This window comes from Excalfactoria chinensis, chromosome 5 (genome assembly GCF_039878825.1).
Source record: "Excalfactoria chinensis isolate bCotChi1 chromosome 5, bCotChi1.hap2, whole genome shotgun sequence".
In the NCBI taxonomy this organism is placed as follows: domain Eukaryota; kingdom Metazoa; phylum Chordata; class Aves; order Galliformes; family Phasianidae; genus Excalfactoria; species Excalfactoria chinensis.
In genome coordinates, this window is record NC_092829.1 from 32,307,324 (window position 1) to 32,322,588 (window position 15,265).

A 15,265-nucleotide genomic window follows, 5' to 3' on the forward strand; every position below is an offset into this window, starting at 1 on the left:
GACTTGCATTTGCAGACTTCTTCGTCCTCCAGGATCTTGTCTTTCAGTCTTGATTGGTCTCCTGATTGCAGCTCTGTGTTTCCTGCTGTAAACCGCTTGCTATTCTCTGATGCTTTTATCCCCTGATATTTTAATCCCATGTGAAGTCCTTTTTTGTCTGGTTTGCAGTGTGGGGACAAAGATGCAACTTTTTCTGTGTTTTCCAGTTCATGTGTCCCACATCAGAACAGCAGCTGGCAAAATGCACAGTTGAGTTGGCTTCTTTGCTGGGTAAGTCAGTCATGAAAAGCTGTTTAAGGCTAAAATGTGTTATTAACATTCTCTTGAATCCTTGGCTTCAGAGATTTCGCTATTTAGAGCACGTTGGTCTTTGGTTCTCTTGGTGCCATTGAGTCTGTGGGCTTTTTTTCTATCAAATTTGGATGATCGTTCTTATTTCCTTACATCTTCTGTAAAGGTTACTAACTGTCCTTTGTATCTGGTGCTCTTATTCACCATTCTTATCTTGGTTTTCATTTTATTGAGATCTTTATTTAAATGTGCTTTGTTTAAATGTTTCAGTTTTTCTACTCCTGAAAATTATGGGGGCTTTTTTTCCCACCTAAAAGCAAAAACTTTATTCCCTTCAATTATATTTTCATGGCTCTTTTTTTGAGAGAATGGGAGTAACTTATTTACTGTGTATTGTGAGTTCTGTAGGTGTGTTGCCTTTTATTCCCCTTCCCCCCCCCCCATACACAGTTCACTTTTCACAATATTCAGACATGGACCAAGATGTCACTTTGCGGGATAGCAATGGAAATCTGCCCATTTCCGTTAGGCTGTTCCAAGAAAGACCTGATACTGTCCCCTCTGTGTTTGTCTAGCTGCAGTTAAATATTGTAGCACTTTACTTTTGCTTATGTAAACTCTGCCTATAGTCAAAGCAATGTACAACTGCTTAATCTTTCCTGGATTTAAATGGTGTTTTCCTCTGTTACTCTCTTTTCTTTGGAAGAACACCTAGTTCCTATTTTATTAAAAGCTGTTTCAGTGTTTTTTCAGTCACCTTTCAAGACTTGGAACTTTATGCCAACTAACTTCCATATCTTAAAGAAATATAAGTGAATTCACATGTAATGCTTCTTAGTGTAGCTTCAGAGCTCATGCTTTTGCATGTTTCAGACTCTAGTCCCCTTAGGCTCAGTGGTTTATGCTGAAGAGGTTTTTTTACTTCAGTGGTTGCTTAGTTATCAGCTATTCAAAATATGCTATTCGTCTGGGCTGATGGATGTAGAAAGAAAACACACAGGTGCAGAAGCTCATCTTCTCTCCTTTTCTTACAGTTTCAGGTCATGTTCCTCTCAGTCATGGGATCAAGCCCCCAGAGAAGAGCTCCGAAAGGCTCCGAGTGAAGAATAATCCCACGTGTGACCTTCTGAAACTGCTGCTTTCTGTCTGGAAGGAGGACTTTGGGACACCTGTTCCTGTGCAGCTGATGTTCAGCAGGAAGAACATTGGCTATCTTGCAGAAGCAAAGCAGCAAGAGGTAGGGTTTTTTCACCTCTGAGGAGCTGCCAGTTACCTACTCTATTCTGATGTATTCGTATGGGAGTTATCTCACTTGCAGAGTGATCTGATCGCTTGTGGGAGCGAGGCTGGCAGCGTGAGGCTTCATTCACAGGTTTAGAGGGGGAGAAAAATGGGCTGCACAGTTGTCAGTGGGGGCTGTTGGGAAGGCACAGCTTAGTTTGGGAGCAAGTGATAAAATGGTCACTCGGGTCCAGGAGATTATTAGGACTGAACACGCGTGACAGTGCAATTGGTCACCTTTGTGTCTTCTTTCAGCTTTCATTTTTGTACACGTGTGAGTGTTACAAGATCCCCAGCTAGCAAGCTGAAAATTACCCTGCTTAGTTGCAGGCTGAAACCAGCTTATTTGGGAAGATGAACGTTTTATGTGCTGTTTGGAACACACAGGAATTAAATACGCGTTGTGCTTTGGAACTGAGAACCAGAAATTTTTAGTTTGGTTTTGAAAAGGTTATGGTAGAATACAGTGTATGAACTGAAGTAATTTTGTTTATTCGTTTTGGATGTTGCTCTTTGCTGTCTCCTTTTCTCCATGTTCTGATCCAAAGGGGCAACTCATGTACTGTATGGAGATGAGGAAGCCAGCACAAAACGCACTTATTTTTGAGATGTTATCTTTTTGTTCTTTGCTGCAGTGGGATTTGTTCCATTTCATCCTTCGTGGCCTTGTAGAATGTGACCTAATGAAAACCAGTGAAATAGAGAGTTGCTTGCGTAGCCTTGAAGAGCTCCCTTGGCCCTCAGTAAGTAACCAAGCGTGTGTGCAAGTAACAGGGGAAACAAAAAGTAAAGCTACAGAGCGGTAAATCCTTGTAGTTCAGTTTCCTGTAGAGGTGATCCATAACAGTGCCCTACTTGTATTTCCTGCTTAATACAGCAAGGGGGTTGTTTAATAATAACTTGTTACTGTAACTAGTGCTTTGGCTCAAATCTGCACCTGAGTGAATCCAGATTGTCCCATGCAGTGGGATCGTTTCTGAGAAAACTGTAATTCAAGTTGGAGACTAGCTCAGTTACCATCTCTTACTCCATCCTGTATGCATTTGCAGTGCCCTGGCTGAAAGTGACCTATCAGGTAGGGATCTAGCTGACCACTCACCTTCAGATCTCTTTGCCTCTCGCATTCAGAATGGGAGAGGAGTCAGAGTATTCCAGAGATGGGCAAAATGCAGGGAAGAGCCTGAGGCCTGTGCTGCAAAGTAGCTCCTATTTCATGGATGGTGATGCTTGCATATGGGGGATTGATACTTGTTAATAAAGACTCTCTGGTATGTATCTGTCTGTTGCAGGATTTCTTAAAAGCTCTGGAAAGCATATCTGGTTTATTTCTATCGGAACATCTCGTAGAAGAGCCCAGGAGTAACCCTTGTGACCTGACCAGGCAATCTCTAGGTACCGTGACAGCACAAAGTTAGTGGAGATGGGCTCTTTGAGGATAGAAGTTATTAACGAAGATGCAGATGGAATTCTTTGAGTTTCTGAATGCATTGTGAGGTCCTTGCTGGGAAAATGCTACATGTAGGAAGTCGCTATGTGCAAAACCAGAACTGGTCTTTCTGTTCGCGGATGTGTTGCACTGGTGACTGCTGAAGGATTCACATCAGCAAATAGATTGCCAAGTCAGAAGTTCTTGAAGCACCTTGATCATGGCTCAGAGCAGCTGTTTTTTAGACTCATTAACAGACTCTTTTGTATCTGTACAGCAACAGACAGTGGTCAAACCAGGGATCAAGTCAAGTGGACAAGTAGCTCTGTGAAGCAGAGGGATTGCTTCCTGGTGACTGGCTCATCTCTGAACTTAATGTGATTTCTTGCCAGGAGAGGGAAAAGGTAAACCTGTTCTACAAGATGAGCCTGTATTTATTTTTCACTGTGAGCTCAATTTCAAATATTTGATTTTAATGTTTTTAAGACTCATTTTGAAAGTTAAAACTCATTAAATATATATACACCAGAACATGTGCAACGTTATTCTTAAAGAATGTAGATGGAGACAGAACTTGTTAGTGGAGTTTTTAATTGAGATGTGGAAGAAAATACCTGAATATATTTTTTACTTAACACAGATGATGGCAGTATTTTTATGACTCTTTTTATAGTATGTGAACATAAATGGTATGTAGCTGCTATTCCTTGTTTTTTAGAATCCTCCTTGCCTTGAGTTTGAGTTTTATCAGACAGGAAATACTTCAGCGAGCAAACTGCAGACTGGAAGAACAGACAAGAAACTTAATGGGGAAAAAAAAGCAGTGCCACCCTCTGGAGAGCTGGTATGAAAGGAATCCTTCTTGTGGAGGGCAGCGGGCACTTCCTGCTCTTGTGGATAGATTGTAAAGCCAGGGTGCGAGTTCCCTTTCACCCACCAGGCAGTCTCCTTCAGCAGGAGTTTGTGCTTGGGACTGCTGGGGGTTAGCAGAAAATCACCTGCTCATTACATGTCTCAGGACAATTTTTCTTTTCAGAGGATTTTTTTTTTCCTTTTGTCTAAGAGTCTGCCATTAGTACAGCTTTGTCAGAAAGCAAATATTGTGTTAAGACCAATGTTTGGACAAAATGAAGCTGGTTATCTTGCTGATTGACTTACCTTTCCCTTGTATAAGGTGGAAAAAAAGTAGCATTCTCAGCTGAGGTGGAGGGGAAAAGCCACAACCAGAACTAACTAGGTAGAATTGTGGCATCTGTTGAAATACATGATAGAGAAATCACAGAGAGGAAGGTCAGCATCTGAACTCCATTGAGACTTTTCTTTATTTGATAGGGCACACACCATCTGTGTGCTTTTTTTTTTTTTTTTTTTTTTTCCCTCCTTTCATTTTTTTTTTATTTTAGGGATTTTAAGCCATGACTGAGTCAGAGGTTCCTTAAAAGTAGGTGTGCTGTATGCATGGTAAAAGCAGGGTAATGTGAATTGAAAAAGCGAAGTACAGTGTACTGTTTCATTCCTACTCTCTGAGGCTGAGCATTGTGTGACGTTTTGCTGCAGAACTCACTTGAAGTTGCTGTTTGTTATAATAAATATGATTAAATATCCTGTTTTGTGTCCAAGCTGGTGATATGTAGCCTCTTTGTACTGGGACAAAGTACAAAAAGGTGCCTTGCCACAAAGCGTGGTGCAGAGAACACATGGTAACTTCTGTCCCACATGCTGCTGTTTTGCTTGTGCTGTAGTACCGCTGCTATTTTGTTACTTTACTGGGGGAGATAGAGGGAGAAGCTGAGATGATGGAAAAGTGTTCAGTCTCTGGAACTGAATTTATTTGGGTATCTAAAACTATTTGCGTAGATACTGTGGCCACAGGTGTCTTTATGAACTCAACCTACCTCAGTTATCCTCCTGTAATACAACATGCTTGGAGGTATTTATTTAAAGGCGATCAAACCTGAGGACCAATTTATGACTGCCAGAGAACGTAATTGTGCCCCATTGGGCAGAAGTCACTCTGTTCTTCAGTGCTGTCCAGCAGGTAAGAAACACTTCTGATTCTGTTTTCTTATATTGTCATGTCATTAATCTACATAGTTTCTAGGTATTTCACCTTATTTATCCTTGGTGGCTTTGGGAAGCCAGGCACCTGATTCTACAGCCAAACCTTGCAACGAAGCATACAGTACTCTGGGCAAGTAGGAGACCTTCGTCTTCTATCACAAGCTAACCCTTTTGGCTTCATCCAGGTAAGTGTTCACTGAGTAGAACAAACACCTCCTTCAATGCAAGTATATTTCCAGACAGCTGTTTTAGCAAATACCACAGGGCATTCTTTTTTTTGTGTAGAAAATACATTTTATTGTGGATATGAAAATAGCAATCTTGATTAAGAGCAGAGATGCAACAGCAGATGGTAGAGATGCTTGATCTGATCATCTACTGCTCAGCAGTAATTGACAGGAAGTTGGGTTTTTCCCATTATAGTTTAACAAAATAGATGATGTCTGCTAGGTTTTATTTCTTCCTTCCCAACAAACCATTGCCATACATTAACAGGTACCAAAAAATGTTATATTTGCAAAAGAAAACATCCATATAAATAGGCTTTTTAGTATCAATTGACAATTGTATTTAAAAAAAAAAAGTACATTAATACTGATAAAAATAAAAACTAGCTTTGAGAGCATATAAAAATGCTTCAAAACAAGCATATATAAATAACTTAATTTGTAAACATAGAAAAACCAATCTTATGTATATATAAAAATAAACATCTGATGCACTGTACAATAAGACATTATCCTTCATAGGCACTGGTTTCATTGACACAGGAGTCCCCCTAGATGTTTTTCCTACAAAAACTGCTTTAACTCTAGTGCCGTGTCCAAAATAAAAGGGAAAAAAAGCAAAGCACTGAGCAAATCTTTAATGGACTGTCTGAAGGCCGCTCATCTCCTCCTGCAATCCCTGCTGGAAGCAGCACTGGTGACAGCCAATAAATACACCTTGCTGCAGTTCCTGCTCACTTTTTCTAGGGCTTTGATGTATTACCTTGCTCAAGCCTCTTTGTTTTGTCTCCCCAAAGAGATATGACAGGCTGCAAACCTGGACATCTGCCTTTTGGTGCAGTTGCTGAGGCTGCGGAACATGTGCAGTGCTGCAGGTGAAGCATACCCTGATGCAGCTTGGCAAGCTGCTCAGAAAGGCTGAACCTCACCCCAGGGGAATGGTAACACACTGAGGGGTAACGTAACCATAGCCACCTTGGGTAAACAAAAAGCAAATTTATAAGAAGTGATGTGTTTTATAACTCTTCCTGTTGTAGGTGGGCAGGGAGGAGCCTTGGGCTGTTACTCCTCAAAACTGCTATTTTCTTAAATATTAATATAAAATAGACACCGTCACTTCATTTAAAACTTCTTACTATATTAATAATAGGAAGTAACGTAGAAGCTGAGAGCCAAATTTACATCTGTGCAAAGATAGAGTTAAAAATAGATTTTTGGCTCTTGAAGCTATGGTGGGAGGTGCAATGAGCTTGTGGTATGCTGGGAAAACATCTCTGACCTGAAGTACCTACACATGTTCCAGTAGCAGAGATGGCTCCGGTAAGGTGGGTGCTTGAATACGCGTTCCTTACTTGGCCTTGGCAAATATAAAATGCAACAGCCATGTGAACAATGTAGACTTCTTTGAGTTAAGGAAACAATATTATAGCAGCCTTTATTGCTTAGAGAAGCTAGTTTAGGTGTTTCTGTTCTACCGTTGTGCTGAAGACCTACATGAAGTCACTCAGATACTTGAGTTGGTTGTGGTTTTGTTTAATTTTAGGAACCTGTGACCAAACACTTGAAGCCTGACAGAATGAGCATTGGACAGAGCTCAACAGCAGCAAGGTAACTGAGTGGGGAGATGCTCTGCTTACTGCTATGGAGGCAGCTGTTTGTGTTGTGAACAAAGAAATGATGATGAGAAGGGGGACCAGACTGGATTTTAAGCTCTTAATGCTTCTGGGTAAAAGTAGAGACAGGCTGATAGAAAAAGCCATTACGGAAAAGTGCTGGAGCTACTCTTACGAGTGGGATTCGAATTCTAGAAACATGCTGACTACTCCGTACTACTTCCTATTAATGAGTTATTGTTCAGAACTGTCAGTTTGGTTTCTCTAGTTCAAAGCACCTAATTCTGCAGTGCAGTAAAACTGTGTCCTGAGGTTTGGTGGTTTCCACTGTTGCTGCATAGTGTAGTGGTGGTTGGAAATCCCTTGTACTGTACTGGCTGTAAGCAGTCAGCCAACTATGAGAAAAGTCTATTAGGTGGGATGAGTTATGGATGTCATGCTGCTTTAGCTTTTTTAGCTAGACTCTATCAGTGCTGCTAGAGGAATTCTGTACTTGATATTTATCTCAACAGGACTGAAGTGGCCTTGCATTTCTGCTCAAAAGTTTGTAAAAGGTCTCAAGCCACATGAATACTATTTCCAGGTTTTAGTGCATTTCATTGCTTCCATTGCTATTTTTCTTACCACTGCTCAAACTATCCTGAAGGGAGAAGGTCAGTCCTTATTGTTGCTCAGAAATTGAAACCAAATGGTAGAATTCTGGCTATTGTACAGAGAATTCCCTTCCTCTGCTATTGATAGAGACAGCACCCCTTTTTCCTGCTCATAGAGGTTTTTCACAGCTGTTTCCAGAAAATAAATTCCTCATAAAACTTGCTGGGTTTCTTCTAAGCAGCAATAGCTAAAGTTATGTTTGTTATTTTTTTCCAAGCTATACATGTGACTAGTCCAGAGTTAGCAATGAGGCTCCTCAAGTGAGATCTGATTGTGCCTGATGTAAGGAGCAACCATTTTACATTACCCTTATGGATGCTTGTGTCTCCTTGCAACCTTTCAGATGCTGCTGAATATTCTGTTTTCTTGACCAATGCTAACTGGCAAGGAAGTGTGCTAGTCGAGCAATGACCAAAGGCTGCCGCTTAGCGATGGAGCTCAGGAGCCGTGCTGGGATAGCTGGGGCACCCAGATCCACCTGTACAAGGTAGAAGAAAGGCATGTGTTGCATGACCCATTTTTGAACAAACACTTTCTCCAACCTGAACTAGCAGTAGTGCTGGACATGATATATTAAGTACAAAAGCAGTTTACAGCCAAATCCTGTAATTTCTGTGTCAGGTTGGATCTCTTCCTTCCCAGTACTCCATAGACTTGAAAGGCTTTGCATATTTGATAGTAGTTTCAGCAAGTACAACACACATTGGTTTTGGGTTTGAGCTTAAATATTGCTAGTTTAAAACACAGGTGTGTGTGTGCTGTTACTGAAAACACATATTGCACTTCCACTAATACATGCATAAAATGTGTTGAGAATTTTAAAATGCATTATAAAGGTATATGCTAATTGTTACTATTTAGTTTCATTTTTTTAAATACCTATATAAAATTTGTTTTTTGGATAAGTGGAAAGGACTAATGCTAATTGTCACTAGCTGCCTTCTAAAACTATACATTATGGTAGTATTCTTTTCTGGATGTATTTAGGTGCTCGGCATATACTGTCCTAAAGGCAGCCTGCTTCTTCAGATGTGATTGTAGTCAAATGGAGGGCAAGATTTTCTCATTCTTAACTAGAATCCTTATCTTCTCTTTTGTATTTAAATTTAAATACAAATAATTAATTACTTCTGTTGAAGAAAGTTAACAATACACATTTCCATACATGTTAGCAGAGGTGGACTTCTCTGTCTCTAACAAGACAGAAGAAATGCAAGTAAGATTCTCCAGTCCTTAACACTGAACGTATCACATACTGCTTCACTATGCAAAAGCTGAATGTACAAATACTGTGATTAAACATTTACAGAAGAGAGACTCGGTGTCCAAGGGAGCAGATTCACATGGTGTAAAAACTTGGGATCACGTACATAAAAGCAGAATCCTAATTAGATTGTTATTGAACATGATGTACAGTAACAAAAGGTCTTACCTGTGCCATGTAGATAACTCTGGTGATATCTCTCCCGTTCACCACATCAGGCTCTAGGATCCATGCGCTGGGCAAAATTTCCCCTCTCACCACGTCTTTACAAGGGTGAGGCATGGATGCATCATACACAGACTGAATAGCCAAGATAGACAAGTTCTTCTGCATGAAAGAAAGTGTAAAGAAGAGAATTTCAGTTTTTTTATGCATGCAGTATTGTTTTTGTTTACCAGACGCATATTTCTCACTAAATAAGCTCTTTTTTGTGTGTGTGTAACCAGAATATGCTGTAACAGTTGTGAACCAAGCACCATTAGGCAGTAACAACTGTCAGATGCCACTGGATTTAATACATAATTAATTTCTGTCAAATGAGCATAGCTTTTCTTCCTATTACAGTTTTCTCTTTAACTATGAGCATAACCTTCCCCTTCTTCAGCTCTTGAACAGTAACTTCAGGCAAATCAGTCTCCTCTGTCTTAGAGAAAACATGCACTTACCTCTTTGGCTTCTACAGTAATACAGCAGAAATCCCGTGGCTGCTGTAGGTAACACAGGGAGGTATCAGTCACTAAATACACTGCAGAAAAAGTATCCAAAACCAACAACAAAGAAGGGGGGAATTAATTAGGCTTTGACAACTTTAATGTGTCACAGTTTCTTCCCCCCATCCTTCAAACATACAAAGAAGTCTTATTTGAACTTATTGCAGCTAAGAGTAAAGTTCTAGATAACATGAAGTTGCTAATATTAAGATGCTGTAATTAAGATGATACTTTTCTGAAGTACCTGTATCTTACAGTGATGCAGCATATGATTAATAATAGCTGTACTTTGAAAAAATCTTGCAAAATGGAAGTTCCTGCACTAAATAATGAAACTGATTATTCAAGCTCGAAGAAATAAGATGACTGTACATTTCCTTCTGGATGATCTGAGCTGAAAAGTCCATAATGATAGTTCTGGTCAGTCACTGATGGTACTCACCCAGCTGAATGTGACTGGTTATCTTCCTGTGTATTCGGGCTGTATTGATGGATCTGTCATACAGATGCCTTTTGCCCAGGTCTCTCACTAGTCCCCACACATATGCAAGAGGTCTTTCTATAACTCCTGCTCCCAAAAATCCATGTTTTGTTGCTGAAGGGAAGACTTTGTAGTAAACCAGCACTTCTTTTTCTGTACACTGGTATCTGTCAAAGACAAATGGAAGGTATTGGCACAAAAGATGGTCAACTGCATTGAAGATGTCCCATTATAAAGTCCTGACATAAACTTACTTCCAGCCAGCTGCTGCTTGGCAGGTGTAGAGGTTCCTCAGGTTATGAGAGCATGCTGCCATTACCTTAGAAAACAATGACAAATGTACGTGTAAGTGGAAGATGTTTAAATTGTAAATTATGCTCAGCTTCTGTGTGCTGGTACACTGTCTTCCACTCAAGCTATTCAGTGGGCTTTACAACAAATATTTAGTTTCCTTGTGCTAGTAATACTCTGGGAGTATTAACAGTCAGACTGATAAGTCCAGCCTGCACTGTAGTGTAGGCCTCAGTGAGAAAATGGCACTGGGGGAAGCATTCATCTCCGAGGCAAGTGATCCTATCTGATCTGAAGTTTGCATGCTCTCCTTCTGGCTACACAGGCATACAGGTATATAATGCCTGCACTGTACAAGCCTTTAGGAGCTAGAAGTGTTCAACATTAGCACCAGCTTCACTTGAATATTTTGGCTCACATGCAGCAGTCCCTCCTGTGCTCCACTGCTACAGCCTGTTTCCTCCCACTATTTACAATTGCTCAGCATATCCTGCTATACCCAGTGCTCATTATCTACTAGGAGTGCAGAAGAATAAGGTTTGTCTCACAAGCTTTCAGAACAATATCCTTCAGAAGGTAAAGGAATAAGCAAAAACTCTGCTTACTTACCTCGGTGGTAGCATTAGCCAAGATATGTTTGGATAAATCTTGGTATCCTTGTGTTGACGAGGAGCTTACTGAAATAGTTAATCCATGAGTGAACCTACAACTGATGCTGTCTGAAGGAAGTGGTGGCTCAATTCCGCTGTCTTCTGGGGGAGACAAAATTGTTGTAGGACAGTAATAAAAAGGAAAATGATCATTGAAGTGGTGCAGAAGATGCAGCATTGAGCAGTTAGTTAGAGGGACTTCAGCTCTCCTGAAAAAAGGACTGTTAGCATCCTTTGTCTGGACAGCCCACATATTGGTAATTACGCTGCAGTTACATTTTGCATTACTCAAGTTTAAACATTATTAATGACGTAAGCTAATAACCTAAAGAAGAATATGAAACATGACTCTGGGAATACAAATAACAACTTGAATGTACAATCCTATACTCTTTGCAGTCTTAGCCCCGTGCATCTTTGGTTCATTCAGGACATTCTCCTCCTTACAGCCTCTCCAAAAACGCAATAACATCAAAAGACCAACTTACTTAAGAGGAACTAAACTGCCAATTACTTTTCCAAGCTTTAGCTACTGGTTGATAATATATTTTTCTGAATTCATGTACTGGTAAGACAGCTTCAAAATAAATACTTAGAATCAAGTGAGATTGGGATTTGCATAAATAAGAAACCTCATTAGGTTTTGGTAAACAACACAAAAATAAGCAGATGGACATACGCTTTACTTACCCAGTGCTGAATCCTTTTGTAGCTGTTCTATCATAAAAAGCTGACTGTTTCTAACAGCTGAACGACCTCGTGTGTCTCTTGAAAGCAACGCGCTTCCAGAAGAAAACTGGTTTAGGAAAGAACAGAATTGGGGACTTTTGGCTTGAACCAAGAAGAATTAATTGTTACAGTATCAAGAGGAATATCCAAGCTGTCTTTACAAAACTGGAAGCTTGACTTCATGATAGGTTAATTCCTTTGCTTTTCAGCTGGTTATAAAATGGTAGCTTGACTCAGGAAGTTCAGCAGACCAAGTACGACAAACTAGCATAGACACACACTCCAAAAAGCAATTTAAAGTAAGTTTCAAGTCCACACGTGTATCTCTCTTCCATGAAGAAGGCACACTGCAAATAGTAGATTCTGGCTTATCATAAAAAAAAAACATTCCTTATTGCTAAAATGTGACAGACAGTAGCATTGCTGTCAGTAGTAACATATTGGCTTTTACTTACAAGTTAAAAAATAATAAAAAAGAAATCAGAAAAATGAAATTATCACTGTCCTTTGCAGTACATGTTAATACTCCCTTCTCCCCCATGCAACCTGCCTGTGCATTAGTGACATAAACTTGTCCTGTTTGATAGCTGTGACAGAATATAAACCACGTAGAACGAGGTTTCTGTCCCCGTTATCTCTCTGTTACTGTTAAAGCATTAGGGGACATTGGTTTTGCAAGCCAGTTGTTTCTCACCTGCCCTTCCCAGCTGCTGAGTTTACTTGCAGTGTATGTAGCAGTATTGCTGCTGTTGTAACCTGATGTTGGGCCAGAGGATAGGCTGAGGCTGGATTCTGTACATAAGGTGCTTGTACTAGCAAGAGTCTTCAGCCTTGCTTCCTCCTGTAATAGAGATCAGAGCATCACAAACTTGTACAGCACTTAGTCAAATCAGTAACAGCACCGGAAAATGACAGAGGAATAACGTGAAGTCCATTTTCTTTCAAGGAGTGTGGACAAAAGCTGTTGCTTTTTGCTTCATACAAAAGGTATTTAATAAGCAAGCTCATTTGAAACTGTAAGATTACGTAAGCAAATCAGTGCATCAGTCTAGGAAAATCTGGATAACTGCAGCTTCTGACATTGTTCCTTTGCTACAAGAATGCAGGCTTTCAAACCAATTCCTGGACATCTTAAGGGGGAAAGGAAGTTCTAAAAAAACAAAAAACAACTTTTGTCAGTCCCATTTGTTATTTTTTTTTTGCCTAATTCTTGAGCTTAAAATTATTGGTCAAATTTAATTGTTACACTGAAGATATTACTGCAGCTCAGTGCCGGCCCAGAAGATGAAATAAAATTTACATGAGAAAATATTGAGAACTTCAAGATTCAAATATTTGGTTTCCAACTCAGCTGAAGTTTCACAAGACAAATATGGAAGCAGATGTGGTAAGAACCAGTCACCCAGTGGAGATGCCTGATTTCTAGGTGCCTTGCAGGGCAGAGAGCAATGAAATGACAGTTTACCACCTATGAGAGGAAGGCTTCTGTTCTAATTAAAGCTGCATTGTCAGGCTGTGACAAAGATTAGCACATGAAGTGCTGTGAGAGACCAGACAGAATGTGTAATTTCCAGCAAGGTATTGTCCTCAAATACAGGACAAGGCCCACTCAGATAGTGCAAGATAGGTAACAGAGTGCAGAAGTTAAAACAAAACATGCACACACAGGACAGTCTAATAAGAAGTAAAATAAAGAAATAGATCAAGGCCTTCCTGCTTAAGTCCGTGCTGAAATACTGGAATAAACTTATTCACTTGAACAAAACTTTTCCAAACATTGGGTGTGTTCCCAGCAGGATGGCTCTGTAAGCTTGATCCGAAGTGAAAACAGAATTTTCATGCACAAATAACGTGCTCAAGAAATAGCTCCAGGAAGATGTAGTTCAGAAGCATGAGTAAGATAAGAGTTATCAATCTCAGTAATACTAATACTGGGGATATTTTTTAAGCCCAAATTTGCATTTCAGTATTTCTTTTTCTATGCATTACATCAGACAGGAAAATTGCTGAGCTATGGGAGTTTATTTAAAAAATGCATCAATGTGAGTAATGGAGAACAGCTTCCTCTGTAATGCTCACCTTCTGTAACTGAGCAAATATTTGCTCCCTTATACGTCTTTTCTCTTGCTCAGCTCTCTCCCGAAGTTTGTCCCTCGCTCGTGCAATTTCAGTTTTGGTTTCCTCTCGTGCCTTCTGATAATCTCTAAGCATCAGTTCAATCTCTGAAGGGTGCTGAATGCTTCTTCTTTTTGGTTCTTGAACTCTGTAGGGATAGGTAAGCGGGTAAAACATGCATACTTACTTGAAATTAGGTCACCTCATGGAATGCCTTGAGAAAGCCTTCTGGCAACATGGAACAGGACAATTTGCCAGAACAGCAATAAAAGAAAACCAACAAGTCTCCCTTTGCTCACTAAAGGCTGTACTAGCATTAATCTTGGAAAATGATTTGCACTGAGTGCAGTTGACCACTGAGATTACTCCAGCAATTGCTCCAGTTTCTAAGCTTTGTAAGACTTAGGGTTATGGCTTTGGCATAACACCCACAAAGTAACTGTGTGTTGGGAAAATGCTGCCTCCTGCCCAACTGCAAAGGAAGCAGAAACCATTTAGGGGATGAGAAAACACAATCTAAAATGATAGAGGCTTCTGCAGAACTTCATTGATATTTAATATGAAAAACTATTTGCCGTGACTTACAAGTTAGAGATGAAGCAAGATGACAAATCAGTCAAGACTCAATCTTTGGCATATGTACATAAAGCAGGTGCTGGTTATGAACTGAAACTAGACAGAAGATTTTAATGAATGTTTCCTACAATCAGGTACATGTTTATCCTGAGACAGTTAAGCATTCTGCCATGAGTGTCAACAAAAGCCATTAACATACACCCATAGTGAACACATAATGATCACTGGGTGAAGAGTGAGGGTTTGAAACCCTACCTGGTATTTTCCACCACATCTCTTCTCAGCTGTTGCAGATATTCTCGGCGCCTGCTAGGGAGGTCCAGATCCCTGTGACTTGCATCCAGGGTCTGCAACAGACTCAGATGCTTCTGAGGACTCAAACTTCGGCTCCTGTGGTATCTCTGCAGCCTTTTTTCTCTCTCCTTCCTTAGGGTCTCAATAGTCCTCATGTGTCTGTCAGGGAAGCACAAGTAAAGTGACAAAATGCACCTTGCAAAGCTACATTTTCTGAGGTTGTTTTTTAGCCTTTAAAATTTTAAGTCTTAAATATTAGGTAGCTTTGTAGTATGAAAAATCAAAGAATGTAATAAAATGTATTTCCCCTGCAAACACCCTTTTCAGTCACGCACTGACAGGTAAAGAATTTTAATTATAAAATTCTGCTGCTTTTGAAAGGGAAAACTGAGGAAGGAGATGAACACAGCTCCTCCTAACCATTCTAGTTACAGCAACTTCCCAAACAGTTGGATTATCCACCTACTAGAATTTAGGGTAGTTTTTTTTCCTAATTAATTTGGAATGGCATCACTGTAGGGTTGTTTTCTTTTTTTTCCCCAATAGTCCTATGGCAGCATTTATTCAGAGAAGTATGAAATTCTTAATCAAGATGCACGGAT

General features: G+C 40.0%; 2 protein-coding genes across 7 annotated transcripts in view; one reads left to right on the forward strand and one right to left on the reverse strand.

Moving 5' to 3' along the window:
- Positions 1–4,322, forward strand: part of CDAN1 (codanin 1) — a 28,556-nt gene extending 24,234 nt beyond the window's left edge. The window contains exons 25-30 of one of the 2 annotated variants that reach the window (XM_072339002.1): positions 207–270; positions 1,326–1,528; positions 2,208–2,315; positions 2,862–2,964; positions 3,276–3,402; positions 3,717–4,322. In XM_072339002.1, the coding sequence (XP_072195103.1) occupies positions 207–270; positions 1,326–1,528; positions 2,208–2,315; positions 2,862–2,964; positions 3,276–3,379 (582 nt within the window). In that variant the 3' untranslated portion in view covers positions 3,380–3,402; positions 3,717–4,322. Of the gene's footprint in view, positions 1–206; positions 271–1,325; positions 1,529–2,207; positions 2,316–2,861; positions 2,965–3,275 lie in introns of both variants that reach the window. The other variant, XM_072339001.1, reaches the window with a different exon arrangement.
- Positions 4,323–6,886: 2,564 nt separating this feature from the next.
- The window catches only part of STARD9 (StAR related lipid transfer domain containing 9), an 89,789-nt gene continuing 81,410 nt past the window's right edge, over positions 6,887–15,265 (reverse strand). For 3 of the 5 annotated variants that reach the window (XM_072338996.1, XM_072338999.1, XM_072339000.1), the window contains 10 exons: positions 14,625–14,822; positions 13,758–13,941; positions 12,373–12,519; positions 11,640–11,745; positions 10,909–11,051; positions 10,263–10,327; positions 9,970–10,175; positions 9,483–9,562; positions 8,986–9,144; positions 6,887–8,031 (listed from right to left, as the gene is read on the reverse strand). In XM_072338996.1, the coding sequence (XP_072195097.1) occupies positions 7,930–8,031; positions 8,986–9,144; positions 9,483–9,562; positions 9,970–10,175; positions 10,263–10,327; positions 10,909–11,051; positions 11,640–11,745; positions 12,373–12,519; positions 13,758–13,941; positions 14,625–14,822 (1,390 nt within the window). In that variant the 3' untranslated portion in view covers positions 6,887–7,929. Of the gene's footprint in view, positions 8,032–8,985; positions 9,145–9,482; positions 9,563–9,969; positions 10,176–10,262; positions 10,328–10,908; positions 11,159–11,639; positions 11,746–12,372; positions 12,520–13,757; positions 13,942–14,624; positions 14,823–15,265 lie in introns of those variants that run through there. The other 2 variants (XM_072338997.1, XM_072338998.1) reach the window with 2 other exon arrangements.